This window comes from Euprymna scolopes, chromosome 3, assembly GCF_053919585.1.
Source record: "Euprymna scolopes isolate OS-2025 chromosome 3, ASM5391958v1, whole genome shotgun sequence".
NCBI lineage: Eukaryota > Metazoa > Mollusca > Cephalopoda > Sepiida > Sepiolidae > Euprymna > Euprymna scolopes.
The window spans coordinates 129,102,876-129,130,622 of record NC_136484.1 but is presented as its reverse complement, the minus strand read 5'-3'; the positions used below and the strand labels follow the sequence as shown (position 1 = coordinate 129,130,622).

The 27,747-nt window shown below is 35.6% G+C and overlaps 2 protein-coding genes across 2 annotated transcripts in view; one reads left to right on the top strand and one right to left on the bottom strand.

The window, feature by feature from the left end:
- The window catches only part of LOC145259068 (uncharacterized), a 126,542-nt gene extending 115,332 nt beyond the window's left edge, over window positions 1–11,210 (bottom strand). The window contains exon 1 of the mRNA XM_080116705.1: window positions 11,119–11,210. The gene's annotated coding sequence lies outside the window, so the exon portion shown is untranslated. The remainder of the gene's footprint in view (window positions 1–11,118) is intronic.
- The window catches only part of LOC145259063 (general transcription factor IIH subunit 1-like), a 69,952-nt gene continuing 51,217 nt past the window's right edge, over window positions 9,013–27,747 (top strand). Inside the window, exons 1-3 of the mRNA XM_080116689.1 lie at window positions 9,013–9,387; window positions 23,139–23,312; window positions 26,591–26,792. Of these exons, the coding sequence (XP_079972815.1) occupies window positions 23,159–23,312; window positions 26,591–26,792 (356 nt within the window). The 5' untranslated portion in view covers window positions 9,013–9,387; window positions 23,139–23,158. The remainder of the gene's footprint in view (window positions 9,388–23,138; window positions 23,313–26,590; window positions 26,793–27,747) is intronic.

The window sequence follows — 27,747 nt, the reverse complement described above, 5'->3', positions numbered from 1 at the left end:
AAATTTATACATAACGGCTAATCAGGCAAGTGGCAAGAATTTTAATCACTTTTGGGGCGAAAATTTGACTGCCAAAAGGTCAAAGTTGAAAGAGTTTACCTTTGCAGATTCTACCAAATTCCTCCACCAATTTTCGATCTAATGAATTGAAATTTTAGTTTTAGGTAACTTGGACCTGGGTAAAACTTTATATTTTGATTTTAGAGCAAAATAATAAATGTTAAGGGGTCAAAATTGGGGTCAAAGTTAAAAAAAAAAATTGACCTCTGCACCTCTACGAATTTACTCAGACAAATTTTGGTCTAAACATTTAAAATCTTACATAAAGTGTATTCACATGTAAGGCAAGTTATGAACAGTACATAGAGCTTGCAACGGACCAGAGTATAATAATACCCTCGCTCGCCACAAGAAAATAATGAAACGAATGACATTGAAGGAAACAAAGACTCAATTGATGGATAAGATAAACGTCGTTTATTTGCTGTTGAAAGAATGAACGTTGAAAGAATGAACATTTTAGTTATAACATGTGTTCATGTTCGCGCGTGTGTAACCAATGTTCGCTGCGGGACTGGTGTTGTAGCAAGAATAGGAAATGTGTGTTCATCGTTCATCTCAAATTCGGGTCACTATCGTTTGTTCGCGCGTGGGAAGAGAAATAAGTGTTGTAGTGGAAATGAGAATGATAGTCCAGCGTGTAGACAAAGAAGAGGATATGAGAGTTGACGTCAGTTAGTAGTCAGTTACGCGACGGTGTTCTCAGGGAACAGTAGTAGATAGAGAGAGAAAGAGTGGGAATATGTACATACGGTCTGTTAGCTCGTGTCCCATACATAGTAGTAAGTGGGCGTGAGGGACGCGTGTGCACGTGCCGAAACGACGGCTAGCGCACCAACCAGCCACCTAGGAGGCTAGTCTCGAAAAGGGAGAAGCCGGTTGTTGCTCTTTGTTTTATACTTGTTTCCTGTGGTCATTTGCGCATATGTATAATTCCTTAGAAAGCGGAAGTGACGTTGTCCATGTGTGCGTTCGTGTGCGTGTGTGTGAGTACATATGTGTGCGTTAGTGCATGTGTATATACACGTGAATGTGAGTGTATGTACGTGAACGTGAATATGTGTACATGTGTGGACGTGGGCGCGTATGGTTGTGTGCGCGTATGTATATGACATAGCTTGAAATGTGAATGTGTGTTTTTGTGTGAGACTTGAAAAAGGCTCGTACAGGCTCGAGCAAAGCCGGGGTGAACTGCTAGTCTCTCTATATATCTATAAAAGTGAAAGTGTCTAGCTCTCTGTCTGTCTGTGTGTGTGTGTCTGTCTGTGTACATTTCGCTATGCAATAACTCTGTCAATTTTTAGTCTACATACTTGAAATTTGATGTACAGGGTATTGAGATTTGGGAAAATCGATGTAATCAGTTTTCAGCCAGAAATTTGACTGTTAAGGGGTCAAAGTTCAACGATTTGACCTTTGAGAACTCTACCATACTCCTCCACCAATTTTGGGTATAAACACTTGAAATTTTAGATGTAGGTTACTTGGACATGGATCTAACTTAATAACTTGATTTGAGCCTAAAACAATAAATGTTAAGGGTCATAATAGAGGTCAAAGTTAAAAATAATTTGACCTCTGCAGTCTCTACCAAATTACTTAGACAATTTCTGTCTAAACATTTGAAATTTTACATAAAGGGTACTCAGAGATAGGGCAAACTTTTTAATTTGTTTGAGTCGAAAATTTGAGCTACAAATATATAAATGTATGTATGTATGTTTGCATGTCTGCCTAAAACTTTTGACAGAGGCGACAGATTTTCACAAGATCAGTATCGTTTTAAAGCTCGACCCTTCAGACAACAAATACAGAAAAATTGGCTAAAAACATTAATTTCTTCACCCACAACTGGGCACTTTTCTACAGGGAGGGTAGCTTTTTTCGCCAATATTTTCAAAAGTCATCCCCTCTTTTCGATTGTCTAGCCTTAATTTAAACCTATATCACTTCCGGTTTGACAGTGATCGTAACAGTAAAGACGTCACGTATTTTACTTCTTTATGGTATGGGTTCGAGCCTGCCTTCCTACTACCACTGTTTTTTCTTTTTTTTTGCTCAACACACATCTCCATACACCCATGCTAATATATATATAAAAGTGAAATTGTCAGTGTGTCTGTCTATCTGTGTACATTTCCCTACCAAATTACTCTGTCAATTTTCAGTATATAGACTTGAGATTGAACATAAGGAGTATTGAGATTTAGGGAAATCTTTTTAATACTTTTTAAGCCAGAAATTTGGCTGTCAAGGGGTCAAAGTTCAACGATTTGACCTTTGAAAACTCTACCAAACTCTTCCGCCACTTGAAATTTTAGATGTAGCTTCTTTGGATATAGATCAAACTTTTTCGTTTGATTTGAGCCCAAAACAATAAATTTTAAGGGTTAAAACTGGGGTTAAAGTTTTTTAAAATTTGACCTCTCAGCCAATTTTTGGTCTAAACATTTGAAATTTTACATAAAATGTATTTAGACATAGGGCAAGCTTTTTAATCGTTTTTTAGGCGAAATTTTGGCTACTAAGAGGTCAAATTGCAGTCTCTAGCAAACTATTCAGTCAATTTTAGGTCTAAACATTTGAAATTTTACATAAAGGGTATTCATACATGCAGGAAGCTTTTTAATTAGGTTTTGGACGAAAATTTGGCTGACAAGAGGTCAAAGTTGAAAGAGTTGATCTTTGTAGACTCTACCAAACACCTCCGCCAATTTTGGGTCTAAACTCTTGAAATTTTAGATATAGGTTACCTGGACATGAGTCAAACTTTTTAAGATATATACATCCATATGCACATAAAGTTATGAACAGTACATAGGGCCCGAGCAGAGCCGGGCTGAACTGCTAGTGTATATATATATATATATATATATATATATATATATATATATATATATATATATGGAAACAGACAGTAAGATACCCGGACTTAGCGTTAGTGGTAAGTTATAGAGAATACATACCATTCCTTAAACTACCTTGCCACTAACCATAATAATAAGGGGGGGGGGAATCTCTCTTACTCTTCCCGTTTTTTCTTTTTTTCTTTCTTGGGTAGAATACAGTTAATTAAATGTGTTTTCAATCGATATTTATTCAATAAGGGACCAGTTTTCCTACCTAGCGAAAGGGGACGAGTTTTCCCGAGACGAGTTTTCCAGAGACGAGTTTTCCGGAGACGAGTTTTCCCGGGACGAGTTTTCCTAAATTCTTTTCTATTATTATAAAGAAAATTTGCGCAATGGCGTTTTCGTGATGACCATGGGAAATTGAAAAGTGATATTTTATTTTCAAGTCTTAAATATGATATTTTAGACTTGAAAATTTTTAATTCGAAAGAAATTTTAACAAGAATTAAAATTTTAAAAAGAACAAAAAGGAAAACAGTATTTATCGATCATTCTAGAAAACAAAAATATTGCATTGTTTTTTTTCTTTGCCGAATGAAATAGATGGAGAAGGATATATATATATATATATATATATATATATATATATATATATATATATATATATATATGTAAAATATATATATATATATATATATATATATATATATATATATATATATATATATATATATTACATTTATGGCTAAGAATTAAAAAATAAATAAAGCCAGCTTACCAACGAGAAATTGCCAAAAGTAAACTTTATTTAAAAAGTAAATAATGTTTATGATGTGTAAATAATATGGGCGTTTGTTCGGAATAACGAAAATTGAATTATCGAATTTTAATTAAAAACAATGTTATCTACTTAATTGTTTTGTTGAAAGAAGTAACATATCCGAAATCATGAAAAATGCTAAAACCAAAATATTAATATTATCAAACTATTAATTAGAATATTTTTCGAAAAACAATTGCAAGTTTTTCTTAAATAATACACAGGGGAGGTAACTGCAATGACCACGGCTATATCTCGGTGGTCGTGATCTTACTGCAACAGCCCACTTGAAAGTATCTTAAATTTTAGAAGCTTAAACTATGAATCACTTCCCTTGTTTAAGTTCAAAAATAATAATGGCAGATCAATGGATCGTGAAAATACGTTTTATGTAATAGTACAGCAGTATATTACTAATTGCGACATGACAATTTAGTAATAGTTGGAATTCAATTTTTAGTACTTCTTGTGCAATTGTGCATTACTGTCACGGGACAACTATTTTTGCTTCATTTTGAAGAGCGCAGAACGAGGAGGGGGGGGCAATTTAAAGGGTCCAAGTAGTTTCCAGAAAGACTATTTCAAATAAATTCAGAAAGTTTTCTGCTTGGTTCAAAATATAATTATTTGTTTTTGTTTTTTATTATAATTTCTTTATTTTGACTTAATTTTGTCTAATATATTTTATTTCAGTCAGCCGTTAAATGCAAAATTATCTAGAATACCCCCCTCCCCCCGAAAAGAAAAAAGAAAAACAGAAAAAATTGTTTAGGATTTACGACTTAACTTTTTCTGTATATATACGAAATCATCCCTCCACCACAACCCTTTCCCACCCAGTCTGCCATAAGGTCAGAAACTCAAAAGCAAGTCAATGGACGAAAAGCCTTCAAACGCGCTAGATGTGTCTTTTTGGATAAGAAATGTTTAATGAATATGTCAACATGTAAAAACTCCTCAGCAGTATTTTTTAAATTTATTTTGGTGCTAAATATTCTTGTTATAATTCTTTGGAGGTGTCTCCTGGATAAGGAAAACTTTAATACCTTAAATGGAAATTACAGTAATGTATTTTATTTTTATTTTCATTTTATCCGTAAACATGGGAGGGGAATTTATCTTCAAATATCTTTAATTTCGAATTAGAGTCCTGGACTTATACTTACTAAATATTAATAATGTCCTTTAACCACCCCCCTCTTTTTTTTAATGGAGAGTAGACAGCACATTGTGGATGTGTTATCGGCAGCTCTCGGTACTCTCGCTTCTCCTTATTTGTCCCTCAGTCCTCATTTCGTATGAGTGATTTTTTTGACAAATGGTGGAGAAAAAGCTGCTTTCCAGGACGGCAGTACTTCGTGAACAGTAGCCTGATATGTTGGAAATCTTCTGTTTCTATGTCTATCCATGTGGCCATGTCACTAGTAAGGGTGCTGTAGGTAGTCTGGGCTGACGTTATCTGCCTGATAGTCAGGGACCCGAACCTTGGATTAACCACTAAGGAGGCTGTCCTATCAGCAGGTGTAAAGTACTGAGGCTGCTGTATTGCCATCTGGTGAATGGATTCTGGACCATGCAGTAGTTTCTGGTGGGGCCTCTCGATGGCATACTAGTGGGTAATTGTTACGGCTTTACCTTATCATGTGCTACAAAAAAAAAAATTTTTCTATCTTTTTCTCTCCTGCTTTCTCTCTCTCTGTCCTGCTCTAACCAAGTCTGTCGACCTGTTCCACAAATCCCAAATCCTCAACATGAAATATCTCCAGGAAAAAATTCACGAATAAACCTAGAACCCCATCCTCCAACGTAGACCCCTATTACCATGTCTCCTTCTCCAACATCAGGGGTCTACGTTCCAACCTTCCAGAGGTTGAAACCCAATTACAGGAGACGAAACCGGACATATTCTTTCTAAGTGAAACTGGAATAGGGCCGACCACTTCCCTAGACGAATTCATAATTAAAGGATTCTCTAACTTAACATCTAAATCTGACCCCCAAGATCGCCATGGCCATGGGCATGGAATATGTGCCTACATTAAAGATGGCTTCACATGTGGTAGGGATATCTCCAGTTAAGACCCTAAATTACCTTATATGTGCTTCCGGGTTGCACTTGCTTACACGACTGCATTTATATTTGCCCTCTATCGCCCCCATAACAGCGGAGTTACTATCTTTAAGAGCATATCTGAGGAAATTGACCACATCCTGTCTGCTCATCCTTCGGCTAACATCCACATTTGTGGTGACTTCAATGTCCACAATGTGGAATGGCTGACCCACTCGAACAAGACAGATGATGAGGGGAGGTTCTGTCATGATTTCGCCATTGCCTATGACCTCACTCAGATTGTTCACGAAACCACCCGTGTGCCTGATACTTCCGGTCAGTACGCTAGCCTTCTAGACCTTTTTCTCACAATTTCCCCTGAGCTATGTTCATGTTCCGTTCTGTCGCCTCTGGGATCTTCCGACCACTTGGTTGTATCAGTTAAGATAAAAACGAAATGCATTAAGTCTTCAGACATACCTCTCCACCGTACTGTATATCGATACTCTACAGCTGACTGGGATAGCTTCCATACATTTATATCTGATCTACCCCTACATTCCATGTTTAAAATGGATGTGTCCTCCATAGTATCAGACCTGACCGAATGGTTAATTGTAGGCATAGACTGATTCATACCATCTAAAAAATTCCAACAAAAACCTAACAGCCAGCCATGGTTCTCCCCAGAATGTGCTGCTGCCATCACGAACAGAAATCAGTTTTTCCATAGCTACCAACGTAATAGATGCAGTGTGACTAGAGCTGCTTTCAGGACTGCCAGCAACCACTGTAAAACAGTAATAAAAAATGCAAGAGAGCTATATGCTCAGTCTGTTAAATCCAAAGTAGCTGAGCAGCAGCTTGGTTCCCACCAGTTTTGGCAAATAGCAAACAGGATCCTGAACAGAAGCGTGCGTTCTATCCCAACCATCATCAATGGACTTGAGGTCATCTCGTCAGCATCAGACAAGGCCAAACTATTTGCCAAGAACTTTGCAGCTAATTCTATCCTATGCGACGAAAGCCATCAACTCCCCGTATTTCCTCCTATAACAGACAACACGCTATGCAACATACAAATATCTGTGCGTGAGGTCGCTAAACTAATCAAGAACCTTGATTCCAATAAAGCAACTGGCCCTAACGGCATTCCAATTATAGTGCTGAAAAAGCTTCAACCAGAACTTGCTCCCATACTTACAAACTGTTTAAGTGTTGCCTTAAAGAGAAGTGCTTCCCTACAGCCTGGAAAACCTCATCAGTATGCCCTGTATTTAAGAATTCAGGTGATAAGTCGTCTCCCTCTCAGTACAGACCAATGTCTCCTGTGTGTCATGAGTAAGTTGCTGGAATCCATATTAAATAGAGAAATAGTCAACCACCTCAGCAGAAATAACCTTCTTAGTGACAATATGGTTTCCGTTCTGCTAGATCTACAGCAGATGTGCTAACGGTTATATCTCATAGGATTAGTGAATCTCTTGACAAAGGCTTCCTCTCTAGGGTAATGGTTCTTGACATATCAAAAGCCTTCGATGAAGTATGGCATAAGAGCCTACTTCACAAGATTTCCAGCTACGGTATAACTGGAAATGTTTTCTCGATCATTAAATCATTTCTCTCTGATAGGCTCATAAGAGTAGTGGTTGATGGGCAGAAATCAGAGGCCCTCAGTATTAATGCTGGAGTCCCTCATGATCTCCAAAAACACATACCTAAAACATTCATTGACATCTATGCTGATGACACGACCATCTACGGCAACACATCAAAGGCCATAAATGACAAAGTTCTCTCTGATTCTCTCTCCTCGGATCTTGAGCGCGTGATACAGTGGGGGAAGAGGTGGCTGGTTACTTTTAATGCATCTAAAACCAAGCTCCTATCTTTACATCATCAATGGTCTGATCCCCTTCTGGCATCAATTGAAATGGATGGTTCTCGACTAGGGGAAGCTCCATGTTTTGATAAACTTCTTGGCTTGATGTTTACTCCTGACCTGAAATGGAACACGTACATCAAGTCTATTGCCAAGGTCGCTGGAAAAATGGTAGGATCATTCTACCACTCCAGAAGTTATCTCACTGCTGATGCAATTCTCTATTTATATAAAAGCCAAGTACTTCCAAGGATGGAGTACTGTCGCCACATCTGGGCAGGAGCTGCTAAAAACACTCTATCCTGCCTTGACAGAGTACAAAATAGGCTTTGTGGCTTAGTGGGGGATGCTCTTTTCTCTTCCCTGCAATCTCTCTCCCACAGGAGAGATGTTGCGAGCTTGTCTTTGCTTTATCGTTATTTCCATGGCAGGTGCTCGTCTGAGCTCCAATCCCTGGTTTCCCCCTCGCCGATCTTTCCCGAAAAACACCTGTCTAGCTCAAACCACTGTCAAAAATTTTCCCCACTCTTTATTTGTGCCAAAACCAAAACGAGATTCCATGAACAAAGCTTCTTTCTTAGAAGTGCACGCCTGTGGAACTCTGTTCCGTCCGCCTGTTTCCCACCTGACTACAACTTGGATGTCTTCAAGTCTAACATAAACAAATTCCTGATGAACCGCCCCCTTAAGTAAGACACTTTATCAAATCCCAACATTAACGTACTGTACACGCAATAAACCTTATGCCCGAGTGGCTTCCGGGCCTTGATAAGTGGTAACCACCTTGTAAAAAAAAAAAAAAAAAAGGATAGTGTTTGCGTAAACGTCAAAGATATGCGTATAAACGCGTTTATGCATTTTGATTTGTACGTCGATGTGTGAGCATCGACTACACTCCAGTCTGGAAGGCCAGTGTTTGTTCTATTGACTTGCAATTTGCCTCTCCACAACGGTAGAGTTAGACATAAGGTCGTTTTTTAATGAGAAAATCCAGCTCCCGAAGAATAAAAAAAAACAAAAAAACAGTCGGGTGGTTTGGATTGGGACAAAAAATTTAAACTGCCTCAGTCTAAAAGGATTTTTCTTTCAGTTACTGGGGAGAGAAAAGAATAAGATGAAGTGGAGCATCAGAAAACTGATACTACACTTTGCTACCCCGTTTCCCACTTCAGATTGGAAATTAATTGAGTCAATTTAACGAGGGTTGGGTGGGTGTTCTAGCACTTCCGATTGGGCATTTTGAAAGGGTCCAAAAATAGCCGAAAATGAAAACGTAAGAATTTAGCGGGTAGTTTAAACTGTCGTAAATATTAAGCTTTTGGTTTGCGATTGTCGTAAACCATTTGGTTGACGGCAGCAGCAGCAGGCTCGACCGGAATCAGCAGCAGCGGCCGTGCAACTGCAACGGATTCGCTGCTGCTGCGGCGGCGTCGGCTTGAAGCAGGAGGCGAATATGACTTCCTCCTCCGCCTCGTGGGTACTTCTTGTTCTCTACGACATTCGACCGGCGCTGCTTCTCCTATCAACAACAATAATTTTAAGCTCGTCGGTTCTCTCGTATTTTTTTTAATACCCTCAGCATTTTTTTTTGTTTAGTATTATTATTCTCATCTTCATAGCAGAAGGACCAAAAAGAAACCGGCTTTGATCAACCTTCAGATATTTTAATATATAAATTTTTTTATTTTCTACAAACATAAATTTTTTACGTTAAAATGTTGTGAGTATTTTTCCGATTCTCTTTATCTTTCCTCGATTAACACAAGAGAAAAAGGTCAATATTTTAGACTGTGTTTTTTCTTAATTAAAAAGAAATAACCTAAGCTAAATAATATTTTTCCCCAAAAAATGAGAGAGAACGATTCTTAAAATTATTTATTTTTCTTTGGCCTTTATTGCAAAATTCTTAACTTATTTAAAGCTAGCCGATGTCATTTACTAACTTTTTCATATTTTTCCTTACTTTTTATTTAATTAAAAAAAATAAAACCGCATTTTATTTGTAAAGGACTCTTTCTTTTTTTTATTTTATTATTATTCATTCGAAATAAAGAATTTATTTAAGTTTTTATTTACAATAAATCAATATTTTTTTTTATTATTATTATGTAATATGTGGGCTAAGATTGCAACATGGTCTTTTTTATTAACTGCCAAAATTAAAATATTGAATAATGAGCCTAATAAAAAATCAGTTAAATTTTTTTTTGTACTTATGCTACCTTGCTGAAATGATGTGATTTTGAAAGCCATTCTTAACATGGGGAGAGGAGGATGTTTTGTAACTATTCTGTACTTCGTGAAATAAAGACATCGTGAAACTTGAATTTACCTTGAAAATACTATTTTAAAAATAGCATGGTAACATAAATGCATAAGCACCATTTTTTTTTTTTTTTCTTCAGTCCTGCAAAATGTTACTTTACAGAATTTAAACTGAATTTTATTAACCTAACTTAAAATTTAGATTTAGTTCAGTAAGAATTTGTTTCGGTAAATTCTGTAGTAGAAGCACCAAATTGATTTTACGTATTTATTGAGAAATAAAATTATTAAAACAAAGTTCTTGCAGTGGGGGAGAACTTAAAACTACCAGCTTATTAACTTAAGTTTAGTAACTTTAAAAATAATGTTGCTTGATCTAAATTTTCTACATTAATAATTCGGTGTATATATTTTTTAATTCAGTGTTTAGACTAAATTCTAAAAAAATAAATTTGAAATAAAGTTTAATGTTATTTTTTTTTTACCTAAAACATTGTGATTTGAAACTATTTAAGATGACAAGGGCAGATAACTCTTTCCAGCCTAAAGTCGAGTTTAAATAAAGGAAATGATTATATCATTATTTATGTCTATATAAAACTGTGGCCACTTCCTGCATGTCTGTGATATTTCTCGCGTCAGCATAACTTCCATAACTGCACACTAAATTATTTTATATAATTATTTAGAATTCAGCCTAATTAAAAAATACAGAAAATCTTTGTACGTACCCGTCACGAAACATAGATGACATATTCCAAAAGTCACAAATTGATTAAGTAGTTTTTTTAGCTAAGAAAATCAAATTTTATGAGTAAGCAAAAAGGGGCTGTCCCCCGTCGCCATCTTGTAAAAAATAAAGGCATATAAGTCCACAATTAAAACTTATATCAGCCTTGTAATGCTACCGATTTCGCATTAATCGCTTAAAATCGTTTAAAACGAGTTTATTTATAAAAAATAAACTACTTGATTAATTAATGTGATGTTTGGAATATGACATTTCTGTGTCGTGACAAGTAGTACATCAAAGATTTTTCTGTATTTTTTTTTCTTTTAAAAATAAGGTTTAATTCTAAATAAAAAAATTAATATTTATTGAAATTAAAAATACGACCGCGTAGAATGAGACGAATTTCAGCACGATACCTTCTCTGCTTAAGTACCAACATTATTACGTACTTACGTGTCATGACGAACTTGGTATTAATCACAAAAATTACGAAAACTGATCCAATTGAATGTGCTAAAAAAGCGAACCCATAATTTGTCAACAAGGTTTATCTCCCTTTGCCATACTGAATTGGTTGCACAACTCTTCTAAATTAAAACCTGCGATAAAGCTTAATATTTTTACTTGTAATTATTTTTCTACTGGATCGTTTATTGTAATTTTTGGAATTATCACTAATTTCGGTGCTTGTTGAGATTGATTTTTTTTTTTTTTTTTTTAATGTGATTTTTCGTCGAAACAACAGTACTTAATTGTGTCGAAAATAATATATCCAAAGATTCATGAACTATATCGCTATAGGCTAAAACAAAATGTCACTATTAAAGTCGCGAAAGGGGAGATATGTTCCTTGTATTCTCAATTTTCAAGGTGTTCACATCTAGGGAAAATGCCATTTCTCCCCCAATTTTCGGTAAAAAAATTACTTTAATTTTTTGTTTGATGGCTTAAAAAAAAATTGATCTGTCAACTCATCTTAACAAGCACCCTAATTTCGCCGGGACAAACAAGAAACTGAAACGCGTTTAAATCGCTAAGATAAGCAAGTGCTGATTTATCTACTGGAATTGTTCTGCTATTTATTTTCTTTGTTAGCATTGCATGTGACATTGTGATTTAGAATATATAGATGCAAAGTTACTTAGAGGGTGCTGAATTAACTAACCTGGCAGTTCTGAAATATGCATAGAAGGTTTGTTTTTGTTAGAAAAATAAATACTTCTGCAGTTTACGGATTGTGCTGAAATAACGTTACTATGTAGAAAAACACATTAACATGGGAAGACAGGAGCTTTGTCAAGTATTCAGTACTTTCACCTGACAAGTTAATAAACAAAAAATATCGTAAAAATTGTATTTAACTTGAAAATCTTATCTAAAAGAAAATACCATGATCCGTAAACTGCAAAATTACTAAAAACTAACAATTCTATTAAAGCAAAATATTTCAGCAAAGTTGACTTTCGATGGGTAATTTACAAGAAAATCGAAAGTTGAAGATTTTTTTTTTATAATTGTATTTTCACCCCAGACAAGGCACAATGCCACTTTGATGTTGGGGGGCTACTATTATCTGGGACATAATTTGCAAGGATACTATGTTGGGAGTTGATTAGCAAGATGTCTATTCATATTACACTTGAACTTCTGCATGTCAGTACAGTCAGAGAAACAGGGGCCCAAAGGCGAATTCCAAAGTCTAGCAGTCCAAGGGAAGATTTTATTGAAATAGAAGGCTTTCTGGCATCTGGGGATCTCTACTGTATAGGGGTGGGATTTTGATGCTTGTTGGGGGTATTTATGTCAAGGTGTTCATCAGAGCACCTACCGTGAAAGTACTTGTAAAACAGGCAGAGGGATACAACATTTCATTGATGGGACAGAGGTTGAACCCTAGCTGACAGTGTGGGACTTAGGTTGGCAAACCTTGTCTAAGGAGAAACTAATAGGTGTACCAGCCCAAATGTGGCAACAATACTCTATACATGGGCGAACGCTGGCCTTGTAGAGGTACAGAATACTCAGATGTAAGCATCTTTCTAGCAGCCTTGGCAATACTCTCAATGTATCTGTTCCAATTCATGTTCCCTGTGAACATTAAGCTGAGGAGGTTGAACAAAATACTTTCAGGTAATGTATTATTAGCCATGGCAATAAGTGGCTAAGAAAGTTTCTTGTAATTATTAAAGAAAACAAGCTTAATTTTGGCAGCATTGTAATCATCCATTTTTGTCTTCGTTCTACTACAGACTGGAGGTCTTTCTCTAGGGTTTCCGTCATTGCCATGGATATGTGTTCATTTGTTTAGCCCCTTGTGTCTTTTATAGAGTGTGGTGTCGTCAGCAAATATACTCATCTCGGAGACAATCAGGGAGGTCATTAATGAATATCAGAAAATAATAAAAGTCTAAGGATGGACCTCTGAGGCACACCCACATTTATATCATTTTGTTTTGACATACAACAATCAAGGACAACCTGGATTCTTCTCTTATTTAAGGATTTAATTAAGTATTTGCCTAGTAATATATAATTTGATTTTCATGATAAGACCATTGTGCTATACCTTGTCAAAAGCCTTAGATATATCTAGAGCTACTGCCCTAGCCTTCCGTGCATTATCCAGTGCATGGTATATACGTTCAGAGATTACAGTTAGGATATCTGCAGTAGAATGGATCTACCTAAATCTGTACTGAATCTGAACAGAAAATTAGCAGCTGTGGGGTAGTGGACTAGAACTTGATTAATTAAAGATTCAAAGATTTTGGCGAAAGAGGCCAATGGGGTGATAATTTAATGGGTCAGTACTTTCACTACTAAACTGGTACCACAGAAGTACTTTTCCAGCAGTCATGAAAACAAGATTCATTAAGGCATTTGTTGAAAAGTTTGGAGAGAACTGGTGCAACCTCAGCGGAGTATTTTTTAATAGTACAATCAGGATGAGATCTTTTGAGATGTCTAGGTGTTTTTTATGATTTTGTGTACTTGAGAAGTGATGATTTTCAGATCATCTAGTGTGGTTTCTATTTGCAAAGGAAAATATTCGAGGGAGTGATTTGCTGGGGCCAAACTGATGGGTAAAGCAGGTTAGTCTTTCAGTTGCTGTGCAAACAATTTCCAGAGTGTTGAATAGTGGGGGAATTGTTGATTGCTCATTACTTACTACACTATTTTCCAGAAATCACGAGTTCCTTATTTCTGTACTTCAATAGTTTTAGTTTTAAAACTTAAAAAAAAAAAATATCAACTTTGGAAATGCACATGATTTCATATGAAAATATGGTGCATATGTATAATCTTCTTCCTTTTAAAAATATTATTTTTTTAAATTTTAATTCTTTGGAGAACCAACTTTTTAAGATGCTGGTGTATTTGAGCAGTACCAAATTCCTGCCCTCGAAAATGTTAGATCAAAAAATGTTTTCTTTGAGTCTAATACAACTTTTAAGAAGGTAAAATGTTTGATTCAAAGAGAAAAGAATGACCGTCAGCAAAATAAAGTAGAAGGAATATTAAATGGAGACAAGAAACATCAAAAATCAATCTTATCTAACGTTTTCTGAAAAATGTGAAGTATTCTGCTGGTTTCTATATAATACAATTAAGCCCCATTTTTTTTGGGGGGGGGGGGTCAGTATCATTTAATATTTAAATATAATTCGATTTTTTGATATCTTTAAAATTACTGCTTCCACTTCTGATTGTTCCTCCATTTTTAATTGATTTTTTTACGATATCTTGTTTGTTAAACTGTTAAGTGAAAGTAAAGATAAAAGTGCAGCATCTTATCACCCTCAAAAAATCCTTTAAAATTATGACTATTACAGATTTTCAGAGGTGCTGAAAACGAAAATAACGTTTAAAATTCCAGGAAAGAATTACTTTCGAAGATATGAAGACATAGTTTCAAAAAGTAGGGGATCAACACAAAACCTACCTTGAAAAACTTATTTTCAAGGGGTTTTTGGTTGTGCTGAAAACAAATATTGCATTTAAATTTTCTGTAAATAAGTAGTTTTACAGATATTAAGCAATTAATACTTTGTTATAACTTGTAGCCATTGTTGTACACGTAAATGCACATATTTTTGCTGCATAAAGTCGGTGCTCATTTTACGTTCAATTAATCTCTCATTTTTTGAAACTATAATTTCTTCATATCTTCAAAACTACTATTTTCCTGGAATTTGAAACATTCGTTTTCAGTATCCCCGAAAACCTATAATAGTGGTAATTTTAAAGGGTTTTTTTGAGGGTGGAAAGATGCTGCACCTTTACCCCCTTTTTTTTATCATTTCATGCGAACCTAACTATGAATTGAATAAAATAAATGCTGAATTAATAAAATAGAATTCTTCCTTAAAATGTCCATGTTATGTTATAGTTGTCGTTCGGTGGTTTCGTTTGCTTAACATCTGACTTAAGTTTTTATTTTTTTTTAATAACATCCAGATATTAAATAATCTTTTACTAGGTATGACACTAATTTTTGACACCCATAACAAAAAATACAAGTAAAAACTAGTCAAATGAAATTCTTTGTAAATTTTCACTTTATATTAAAGAATGAGATTTTTTTTTTTTTTTTGTATATTATTTTATTTCAGTTTGTATATAGTTCAGCTTTTTTTTAAATAAGTTTGTAAAAAAAAAAATTAACAAAATTAATCAAATTTGATTTTTGAGAGAATTTTAAAAATCATGTTTTCATTGTTCACGCCAAAATATATAGAAATAATATTGCATTTCATTTTTCCCATTCTAAGTTTTTGGGGAATTTTTTGAAAATTCACCGGTTTTATGAAAAGTAAATTAAAAAAAAAAAATTTTTTTGTAATCTTAAGATACAGCAAAAATTACAATGAATCGGTTTTATTTTCCAAGTTTTTACAATTATTATTAAAAAATACTGCCTTTATTAGTGTCATACCTAATGTTTTACTCATCAAGTCATTTGTGGCTTATTTTGTCATAAAAAAAATTCTTTAACAATTTGAAACTAATTCGTAAGAGGGTGACAATCGAGTTGGGTTAATGAGTAAAGTCTGCAAATTTGCCTGTTACAAAATAAATAAAATATTCAATGAACTAAATTTGAATGAATTGTTGTTAAATTTTATTAATTTTATAAATTTGCAATTGTTTTAAATTATTTTTTGGTTTTGGCGTGATTCAATGTAGCCAGGAATGCTTTACTTTCCATCGTTACTATATATTCATTAACTTGGTTGGTTATCCTCAAGTTCCACGTTTCTTTGCTTATTTTTGACCGTCTTGCTTCACAATGAATGCGCAGAAAAAATCCCTTCTGATTAATGTTTACCAGTTTTAAAATGAGCAAACAAACTTGGCTGTTTTTAAGAATAACAGTATTTTTAAACTGGCAAACATATCAGAAGGGAAAACTTTCTAGGGTATTCATTGTGAAGCAGAAAATGGAAGTAAACAAAGACCCACGAAACTTGAGGATGACCACTTGGTTAATATTGTGCTGTTAATATCTCCAGTCATTTCTGTCGGATACCAAATTTCAACGATACTGTTGATTTTTGTTCATGTTGTTGTCAATGTGCAATAGTGATTTGAGGTTTTTATCACTTGATTTTAGATTTTATGAAGGTTTGACCTGCAGGTGTTTCTGATGGCAGCCGCATTAAATACAGGGTGAACAGAAAGTCCTTGGACCAATTCAAAAGTGGTTTATTAATAGAAAATTACAAAAATATAAATTAAACATGAATGAAAATTATAAGTTAGGAAACCAAGAATAAATTCAAATTATTTATTTTCAATGTGATGTCCCTTCCTTTCGATTAAACGTTCAATTCTCTGTCTGAAGTTACCAACCGAGGCACGCAGCGTTTCCTGAGGTATTTTAGCCCATTCACTCAGAAGAGATGTCTTCAAAGCATCAACACTTGGATGAGCAACAGAACAGACCTTTGCCTCCAACAAAGACCACACCGAAAAATCCATGGGATTCAAATCAGGCGATGCAGGAAGCCACATCTCCTTACTCCAGAATCTTGGAAAATGACGTTGGCACCAGTCCTGAGTTTTTCTGGAGGTGTGGGATGGTGCTCCATCTTGTTGGAAGGTGAAAGGCTGATCTTTGAAGTGTTTCTTCATCTCTTCAAATGCTGGAACCAAAATATCGTTAATGTAGCGATCTGTGTTGATCTTAACCCCCTGCTCCACGAAAATCAGAGGCGACTTCCAAGATTTGGAGACTGCAGCTCACACCATGAGGGAAGACGGCTTTTGTCGGCGGAAAACTATTCTCATAGAGTCATCAATGTCTGCTGAAGATTTTGCGTAAACTCTGTCGTTCTGATTTTTTTTTTTTTTTTTTTACATAGGCATCACCACATTATCAAGGCCAAGAGGCCACTCAAGGATAAGGGTTAAAGAGTGTACAGTAGAAATTGAACAATATAGTAATCATTAGTAATGAAAATTTGGTAAATTTGATAACTTATATGGAACGGCTCATCAAGAACTTATTTACGTTAGACTTGAACATATTGTAGTCAGCCAGAAAGCAGGAAAACGGAAGACAATTCCACGGGCGTGCAGTTCTAAGAAAGAAGCTTTGTTCATGGAATCTACGTTTAGGTTTAGGCACAGATAAAGAGTGGGGGGAATTATTGATAGTGTTTACAGCTAGACGAATGTTTCTTGTGAAAGTTTGGCGAGGGCGAACCATAGATTGAAGCTCAGTCGAACACTTTCCATGAAAATAACGATACATCAGAGACAAACTCGCAACATCTCTTCTGTGAGATAGAGGTTGCAAGGAGGAGAAAAGGACATCTCCTACGAGGCTACGAAGTCTATTTTGAACTCTATCAAGGCAGGACAAGTCCTTTCTAGCAGCTCCTGCCCAGATGTGGCAACAGTATTCCATCCTTGGATGTACCTGGCTCTTATATAGATAGAGAATAGCATCAGCAATGAGATATTTACCGGATCGATAGAAAGATCCCACCATTTTTCCAGCGGCCTTGGCAACAGATTTGATGTACGTGTTCCATTTAAGATCAGGAGTAATGGTCAAGCCCAGAAGCTTGTCAAAACTTGAGGCCTCCTGAAGACGAGAGCCATTCATTTCAATTGATGCCAGATGTGGATCAGAATGTTGATGATGTAAAGAGAGAAGCTTGGTTGTTAACAGTCGCTTCAATTGTGAAGAGTTTTTCATCAGAAAAAACGATCTCTCGCTCTGCCGTGCCAGCCTTCAGTTCTCCAAGAAGAAGCTTTGCTCTTTCAAGTCTCTTGTGCTTTTGGGCAGGTGTGAGGTACTGTCTCTTTCTCATCTTGTAGGGGGACAACTGGAGATCGTTTTTTACGATGGTTCTCATCGAGGTCACGCTCACATTCATGTCTTTAGCCATTTGTCTTGCAGATCTCTTCGGGTTCCTCCTTACCCTCTCTCGGACAGCTTTAATCACCTTTGTTCGAGCAGTGCGAGGTCTTCCACTCCTAGGACGGTCTTCAGATGTACCAAGTTCCTTAAATCTGTTCACAACATGGTACACAGTGGATTTAGCCACTTTCAAGAGCTTAATAATCTCTGAGTTTGTCCTTCCCGCGCAATGAAGCTGAATTATGGCCTCTCGTTTGCTCATTTTTCTGAAAGTTTAAACAAAATTATTTTAATATTTTTGTTGAAAATAATTAGATCAATGGTTAGACTAAATACTTACTTTATTCGAAAAGAGAAAAAGTGATTTTTAACAATATTTAATTTTAAAACTGAAAATGGTCCAAGGACTTTCTGTTCACCCTGTAGATAAACCTGTCTCAAGTATAAACAGCAATTTGTGGTTTTGTTTTGGTTAATAAAAAATTTTGAAAAATTATTTTTAAACATTTGGTGGTCTGAACTGTTGCACTTATTAAAGAGTTCAAAGGTCTTTCAGTACTGATGAACTTATCCTGGTATTAATATTTTAGGTAAATTAATTTTATGATCCCCACTTATAAAAACTAAAAATAAATATAACCGAACAAAGAAAAATGTTCGTATAAAAAAAAACACCAACTCAAAAAGAAGAAAAAGATACACAAAAATTTTCAAAACAAAAAAAAATAGCAATCGCTATCATTTAACGATAATCATTTTTTTTCTGTATTTCTCTTAATCTGTCCGTTCCACTTTTTCTCAGAAATAACTAGGGTGATTTGGCTGAAATTTTGCATGCGCCTTTATTATTACATAGTGCAACAAACTAAGTATTATGGTATCCATTCAATGCACAGTTAAGGATTACTATTTAATTAAAAAATGAGCACAATTTTAATTAAATTCAGCCATCAATTTTGAATAAATCATTCATTCTAAGTCAACAGTCTATATTTTTTACCCGTCACAGGCAAAAATGTATACTGTATATCTATATATTATATTATTTGAATAGATTAAAGAAATATTGGAGGAATTCTTCAAATATAGAATCATCAAGATATACAAAACTCAACATGTAGGGTGGAAATTTAGCATATGAGGAAAATTATAAACGAGACAAAACAAACATTTGTTGAATAAGGAGAGAAACATTGATTGGAGGAGGGCTTATAAATACTCTTGATGAGGTAATAGAGTGGATGTCTTAATACTGTAATAGAGTGGATGTCTTAATACTGTAATAGAGTGGATGTCTTAATACTGTAATAGAGTGGATGTCTTAATACTGTAATAGAGTGGATGTCTTAATACTGTAATAGAGTGGATGTCTTAATACTGTAATAGAGTGGATGTCTTAATACTGTAATAGAGTGGATGTCTTAATACTGTAATAGAGTGGATGTCTTAATACTGTAACTGTAATAGAGTGGATGTCTTGCTGATGTAATAGTGTGGATGTCTTGATGATTTAATAGAGTGGCTGTCTTGATGTAATAGTGCGTATGTCTTGATGATGTAATGGAGTGTATGTCTTGATGTAATGGAGTGTATGTCTTGCTGATGTAATGGAGTGTATTTCTTGCTGATGTAATGGGGTGTATTTCTTGCTGATGTAATGGGGTGTATGTCTTGCTGATGTAATGGGGTGTATGTCTTGCTGATGTAATGGGGTGTATGTCTTGCTGATGTAATGGGGTGTATGTCTTGCTGATGTAATGGAGTGTATGTCTTGCTGATGTAATGGAGTGTATGTCTTGCTGATGTAATGGAGTGTATGTCTTGCTGATGTAATGGAGTGTATGTCTTGCTGATGTAATGGAGTGTATGTCTTGCTGATGTAATGGAGTGTATGTCTTGCTGATGTAATGGAGTGTATGTCTTGCTGATGTAATGGAGTGTATGTCTTGCTGATGTAATGGAGTATGTCTTGCTGATGTAATGGAGTGTATGTCTTGCTGATGTAATGGAGTGTATGTCTTGCTGATGTAATGGAGTGTATGTCTTGCTGATGTAATGGAGTGTATGTCTTGCTGATGTAATGGAGTGTATGTCTTGATGATGTAATAGTGGATGTATTGAGGCCAGAATGAGGTCCTGGGAGTTTAAGAATTATGAAAATTATAGATAGGGTAAATATCTGGATGTTTTCCATGATAAGCTATGGGATATAATTAAGGCCAAAATGAGGCCGAAATTTGGGTAAATTGGAACTATTAAAAAATAGTGCCTTATGTAAGGGGGGGGGGTATATACAAATGAGGTGTTTGTCTGGTGATGAAAAAGTGGGAGAATATGCCCTCAGAGATAATTAGGAGAGGTGGGTGATGATATGGAAGAAAGGACAATAAAGCAAGTGTTGTAGAAGAGTATAAAGTCAAATTAAGAACAGCATACCATTACATTATCAATCTCCCCCTCCCATCATCTCCCTTCTATATCAGATACTGTAATACTTCTTTTCTATTGTACTCTAAGCTAGATGTCACGTTTCATTGTATGTAACCTATCTCTTTCTCTCCTCTTCTAATGAGAAGCATTAGGCTCCGAAATGCCTAAATATACAGAGTAGATAACCTCTCTTCTTATCGATGTTTCTCTGTTAAGTGTTGAGCCATTCTGCTGAACAAAGATGGTGACAGTAGATTCAATCGGTGAAGAATCAATGCAGTCATGATCTCGAGTGTTAAGTAATTCTCTAGAACAAAGATGGTGGCAGTAGATCCAGTCGTGTAAAACCGGATTAACTTGAATCCAAAATTCAATATTTTTATAATGAGGTCAGAGGTTTCTCATTGGTTGATTGTCCTAACCATAGTTATAAATAAGATCATCCAAATATTGGTAGTCATACCCTCCATTATAATCAAAAACATTTTAACACTCTCCTTATTGAACTGACATAAATTCATATACATCAGTGTATGTTTTGGCTTGTCTATAATTTTCTTCATAAGTCATCCACAAATGGCCTGTTTCGCTGTATCACAGTTCTTCAGTGTGGTTAATCAAGCACTTATCTCAAGTTCAGAATCAAACTAACAACGATCAAGTTGATAGTAGCTCTAACAGGCCATGGAATCAGCGCCTTTGACAATATTTAACAATGCTTTATTCAAAAATTGACTGCCAACATATGTACGAAGTTCCTTCAATAAGTTTCCAGACTTTTTTGTATGGGCACTTTTATTGATAGTACATACAAGAAACTGTAGTCCCCTTCGAAGTAATCTCCTCCGGCTGCAATACATTTGTATCGTTGCAACAACTTCTGGATGACTCCATGGAGGTTCTCTTGTGTGAGCATGTCAATGACTCTTGTTACAGGCTCTTTGATCTCCTCAGTTATCTCATGATGACAGCCTCTGTTTTCCTTGAGCTTGGGAATAACCAAAAGTCACAGGGAGCAAGGTCTGAACTAAAGGGAGGTTGAGGAACTTAGTCAAATAGTCTGTGACAAGGATGGAATTGTGGACTGGTGCATTGTCCTAGTGGAAATGCCACTGACCCGATTTGAAGAGCGCTGGCCTCTTTCCAACGGAATCTTTACCTGAACTCTCTTAAAACCTCAACATAGTATTTCTTGTTGACTGTCTATCCAGTGGAAACCCAATGCAAATTCCCCCAGAAACTTACAATAATCCTTTTTTTTGACAACATTGGCATGATGCCAATGGTGTCAAAAAAAGGGTTTATCGTAAGTTTCTGGGGGAATTTGTTCTGTCTGGCTTTCTTAGGTCTGGGAGAGCCAGCATGCTTCCACTGGGAACTCTGTCTCTTGGTTTCTGGCTCATAGTAGTAGATCCAGCTTTTATCGCAGGTCACCAGAGCATCAAGAACTGCAGGATCTGAACAGATCAATTCAACCATCTCCCTGTTGTCATGACGTCTTTCTTTCTGATCTTCCCTGAGCACGCTTGGGACAAACTTTGCACAAATCTTCCGCATCTTCAGTTCCTCACAAATAATTGTGTGTACAGTTCCCACACTGACATCAAACTGCCTTATTGTCTCTATATGCACACGACAGTCCTTATCTATGAAATTCTTTATTTGGCCAATCAACTCTGGTGTTCTTTCTTACTCCTCCCACATCTCTCACTATCCCTCATAGACTCTCTGCCTTCCTTGAACCTCTTATATCATTCAAAAACTGATGCTGAATTCATGCAAGATGGCTCAAAAGCAGTCGGTAAGATTCCATACATTTCTGTGGCGTTTTTTTCAAGTTTAACAGAATTTTATTGTATATTATTTTTCTCAAGTGTCCTCACATCCAGATTGCATTTTTAAAATTCACCAGCTGTGACAATCAAGCTTTAGTAAGGTGTATTCCAATTCATGCTGTAGCTGTTCATTTGAACCTGAAATCATAAAAATTGGCCAGGCAGATCGCCACTTATCAAGGCCTGGAGGCCACTCAAGGATAATTGTTAATGAGTACAGTAGTCAATGGGACAATATTGTAATCGTTAGTATAAATTTGGTAAATTGGATTACTTAAGCGGACAGTTCATCAAGAACTTGTTTATGTTGGACTTGAAGATGACCATATTGTAGTCAGCTGAAAACCAGGGAAACAGAAGAGACTTCCATAGGCATGCAGTTCTAAAAAACGTTTTGTTCATGTAATCTAAGTTTAGGTTTAGACACAGAGTGGAGGAAATTATTGATAGTGGTTTCAGCTAGATGAGTGTTTTTCGTGAAAGTTTGGCAAGGGAGGACCATAGATTGGAGCTCAAATGAACACTTGAAAATAACGATAAAGCAGAGACAGTCTTGCAACATCTCTTCTGTGGATAATAGGTTGCAGGGAACAGAAAAGAGCATTCCCAATTGCACTACAAAGTCTATTTTGAACTCTGTCAAGGCAGGATAAGATCTTTCTAGCAGCTCCTGCCCAGATATGGCAACAGTACTCCATCCTTAGACATACTTGGCTCTTATACAGGTAAGGAATTGCATCAGCAGTAAGATCTCTACTGGAATGGTAGAATGATCCCACCTTTTTTTTTTTCTTGAATCCCCCAAATGTCTTTAAACTTTTTTTTTTTTTTTCCAGATGACCATAGTTCTGGCGAAATGGCAAAGTCATCAGAAGAAGTTCTGTTGATAGTGAACCATGTTCGCCACAAGAAGGTGGATGGCTCCATTTACCTCATGGGTGAACGGTTGGCCTGGATGCAAGCTCATAAAAACACAATTACCATCAGTCACCCTTACTCTGATATTAAAGGTAACGTTTAAATCAATATCAAGTTTTCTATTTGAATAAAACAGAGGTTGGAAATAGGCTGCAATGTTTGCAGACATCCAAATCTGTAATGTCCAGTTTTTTTTTGCAAGAGTTACATTTCACCACTACCCTCCCCACTCAACACATCTTCAAAAGTAAACATTTGTCGATTGCTAGGTGAAGCATGATTGATATGTTTCTTTTGAAAAAAAAAAGAGTATTTTGCAGCATTTTTTTTATAGAATAATAGTTTCCTGTTTATACTAACAATTTCTGAATTTTTTTTTTTTGATGAGGATGGATTATTCAGATTATTGTTCTTATCTGGAGTGTCATTTTCACATTTTGGTTGATATAAACTCCAACCTTCTTCAGATACATCTTGTCGAACTCGTTAAACTGCGCAGAATTTCTAACAATCCTTTATTTACTCCACAGGAGTAATATACTCTCGGTTTGTCAGCTATTACGGAGTAGAAGCCTTAAATAATTCGCAATTGTATTTTGAGTGTTGCATGCACAGAGGATTGAACCTTCAACCTCCAGAAGAGTGTAACTTTTAACTGAATTTTACCAACTACTTTATCCACTTCGCTATGAGTCCTTGCAGACAAGTCCGACTGACAGATTCCAGAGTTTAACAAAATCCGCCCTTCTTCAGGTCAGAGGTTACATCAGCTGAAATACTGTGAAAATAACACTCAAGAGTAGTCAAAATAATCCAAATAATAATGTAATAATAAGTTGCTTGTATATAAAAATATTTTATTGTATACTAGTAGAGTTAGCCAGCATTGCTCAGTATCCTTTATTTCCATAAAGTTTAACAATTAGAGAAAAAAGTAAAACAAAATAATCTGCCTAATATTATAATTTGAGATAAAGTTTATGTTGAGACAAAATCCGTGCCAAAATACTTATCCCCACCCCTGGGGGTGGAGGGATAAATTTGTAACTTCTACCTTTAAGTATAGATTGCTAACCAATTGAGCTATTGGATGAATTCTTGATCTACCTCTTAGTCAACTGCTGGTTAAAATCAGACCAGGTGACATTTCTTCTGTCTTCCTTCCCTTTTTTTTCTTTGTTAGCAAAAAAAAAAACTGAGAAGAGAAGGAAAGCTGCTGAATCAAGACTTCTTTTCCCTCTTTTTTTCATTAGTAAATATTAAAAGATATGTCTTAGTTTTTTCCTGATGTCTATGGATATAGTAAGAGTATATCTGATTTAGGAAGTGAAAATTTCTCCCTCTTCCTTTATTCACGATTTAAAAATAAAAATTGATCAGGATTAAATATGAAAACTGATGAAATTGAAAATAAAAATTATTTTTGCCAACAGGAACCACACCCTTTACAAAGCATATTGCCACTTGGATGCAAGGGGCTACTATTTGGGGCCATGTCTAGGAAAGATTAACAAGATATTTGTTTATATTACATTTAAACTTCTGCATATCAGTACAGGCAGGAAAACAGGCAGCAGGAAGGGAATTCCGAAGTCTAGCTGTTTCAGGGAAGAAACTATTAGAATAGAAAGCTTTCTGGCATTTAGGGACAACAACAGTGAAGGGGTAAGATCTTATTGCTATGCAGGTTTGTGGGGATATGTATGTTGAGGGGGTACAAGTTAATTTCCACACGTGTGAAAAATGTTGGTATCTTCATGGTGCTTGCGGTAGCCATGGTTTGACGTGAGAGCATTTGTCTGCATTGTATCGTGAATTTCATGGAAGATTTGGTGTTAGATAGACACTGATAATCACCGCTGGCAACGATGTAGATACAATCTTGTTGGTTAGCAGGTTTTCCAATGTGCTGGCTACAGGGCCGTTAATCCATAGGACGACCGTGTTTTTGGTGCAAATTTACTGTAGTCAGAGTTCAATTCGTAGGAAAATAATGTTTGACTTGATTTTTGAGCGATTTGCAAAAATCGATAACTTTTTTTTTAGATCAGTGTCGTTAGTTTGTAAAAAAGGTCTGTGGATACACGTGGTTGATTTACTGACGTTGTATTAGATGACTGGAAAAGATAGATTAGTTTTGTTCTTTTTTTTCTTTTCTTCCTGGAGTTGAGAAACCAAAGTATAGTATCGTCTATCCAAAAAGGCTGGATTTTAACAAATGCAAGCGTGGTTAACTTTGATGACACTGTGGCGTTCTTCATTTTTGTACCGCACAAGTGTTTTGCTCTGTCGCTATCGTTCGGTAATTCCTCGATCGCAGTCTGCATATTGCAGGAGTTATGATTTACTGAATTCCAGTGTCATTATTTATTCAATAATGATTACTGAAGTGAGAAGTGCCAGAGTAATCCTCAGTTTCCGGATTCATGTGCGGATTTGAAGAGAGTTTGCGCATGACTGAAATGTGCAATCGTATTTCATCGGAATATCTGTTAGATTCCGTCCTCATGGTGGTCATCACTGTAGTATATGTCGTGCATGTTAATTAACTTTTTAAAATGAAGTAATCCATTTTTTTTCTTTTATGAAACTCATAATGATAAATTTTATGAGAACCATGTGGGGAGCGCCAAGGTTGCATGATGAATTTATATAAAATGAACGACAGTTATGATTGTTTTAGTGAAACATTAATTCGAATACCGGAACGTTAAGGGTTTTTGCATATGGAGTATTTATTTCACAGTCTTTGTTAATGAGTGTCTCTTAGAAAAGGCAAAAAGTTCACGATTATAGATTTCCATGTTGAAAGGATGCACATGTGGTTATTTTCTGGAGGGAAAAGAAAGTCATTAATTGCTTAAGTGACGTGTGTGTATGTTTAATACGTCTGTAAACAGCAATACAAAATAACTTGTTGTAAACAATTAATTTTCGTTTGATATGGTACTTTCCATGCTGAGAATTTAGGTGTATGGTGTGCGCGAAGTCATGTTGGCAATTTTACGTCGCACAGGACGGAGTCGAGCAGCGATGTTGTTATTCGTATAACTGCATCTTGGACTGATTTGATTTATTTGCTTATATAGGAGAGTTCTAGAATGTTCCTGACTATTTGTTATATCCCTTTTGCGAAGCGTAACGGAGTCCCTTTATCGCATGTGTGCGGATAAGTAAATTATGACATTGTGTCTTTACGCATACTTTATATGTATGATGTTGAAAATGATGATTGCTACGAAATGTCTCTGCCGAAGATTTGTTCCAGCCGTATATAGTGGATGTAATAACAAATTTAGTTTTGTTTTTGTTGATAAAATGAACATGTTTAATATTTTTTATTATTTTTACTTTTTTGTCATTTTCTTAGTACAAAAGATTTCACCTGATTCTAAAGAGAAAGTCCAGTTGCAAATCTTGATGTATGATGGCAGTGCAAACACTTTCCACTTTAACCACTCACAGGGCCGTGAACAACAAATTAAGGACAGAGACGCAATTAAGGAACTTTTGCAACAATTATTACCACAGTTCCGTAAAAAGGTCAGCAGTGAATTAGAAGAAAAAAACAAGTAAGTTTTGATTTTTTGTCTATTTATAAAATTATCTGATCAAGAAGTATCCATGTGTGACACTGAGTGTTCTCCCATCCGAGATCACTGACTCCAATGCTGCTTCTATGGTCTTCTCCTACATCTTTTCTTGTCGTTTTCTCTCATATTGATAGCTGTCAAAGGGGCGTACACAGGTTCACAAGTATATAAAATGAAACAAAACAACTAAGATAAGACAGACTTCAACACTTTCTGTAAATATTAGTTGCACTCTGGTGCGCTGCATCTACTATTAAGGCTATGTTTGTCCATCGGTTGATCAATTCATTTTTCCATTTGCTCCAAGCCACAACTTGTGTTCTACTGTGTCTAACTTGCAACTGTCCTGAACACGTAACTCGTTAAACGTCATAAACCATCGTAAAACTCATTGCCAATGCTAAAAGTTACTCTAAATATATCTCCATTTGCCACATTCTGACTAACAATCTAATTCAATTACTTTTGTCTACCCTGGTGAACAACTTCCTCTCCATTGTTCTGACTGTAAACCTATTTCCTATACTTTTGTTCATCCAATAAACTGATTTCCTCGTCTTTACTTATACTTTGTTTTCCTCTTTCTCGTTCACTTCCCGACACTTGGGAGAGGGGATGTGGCATTGATAGTATCACATGTGTGTGAATATAAACTTGTATGATTTGTAATATTAAAAAAAATTCTTAATTGAAAATACTCAAAAGAAAAGTAATGAATGGTTTTTGGATTCTATTTAGAATAATAAAAAGGAATCAAATCTGACATGTGCCCTGCACTTCTGGTTCTAATTTATGACATTCATTTATATAAAAGACATTGTGTGTGTGTGTCTGAGTTCGTTCCCTATGGACTCTGAAAAAAAAAAATTATTAAAAAGTTTCACACAAATGTACTTTGTGTCTGGGTGTGTTCTTAGATAGATTTTACCTCTGA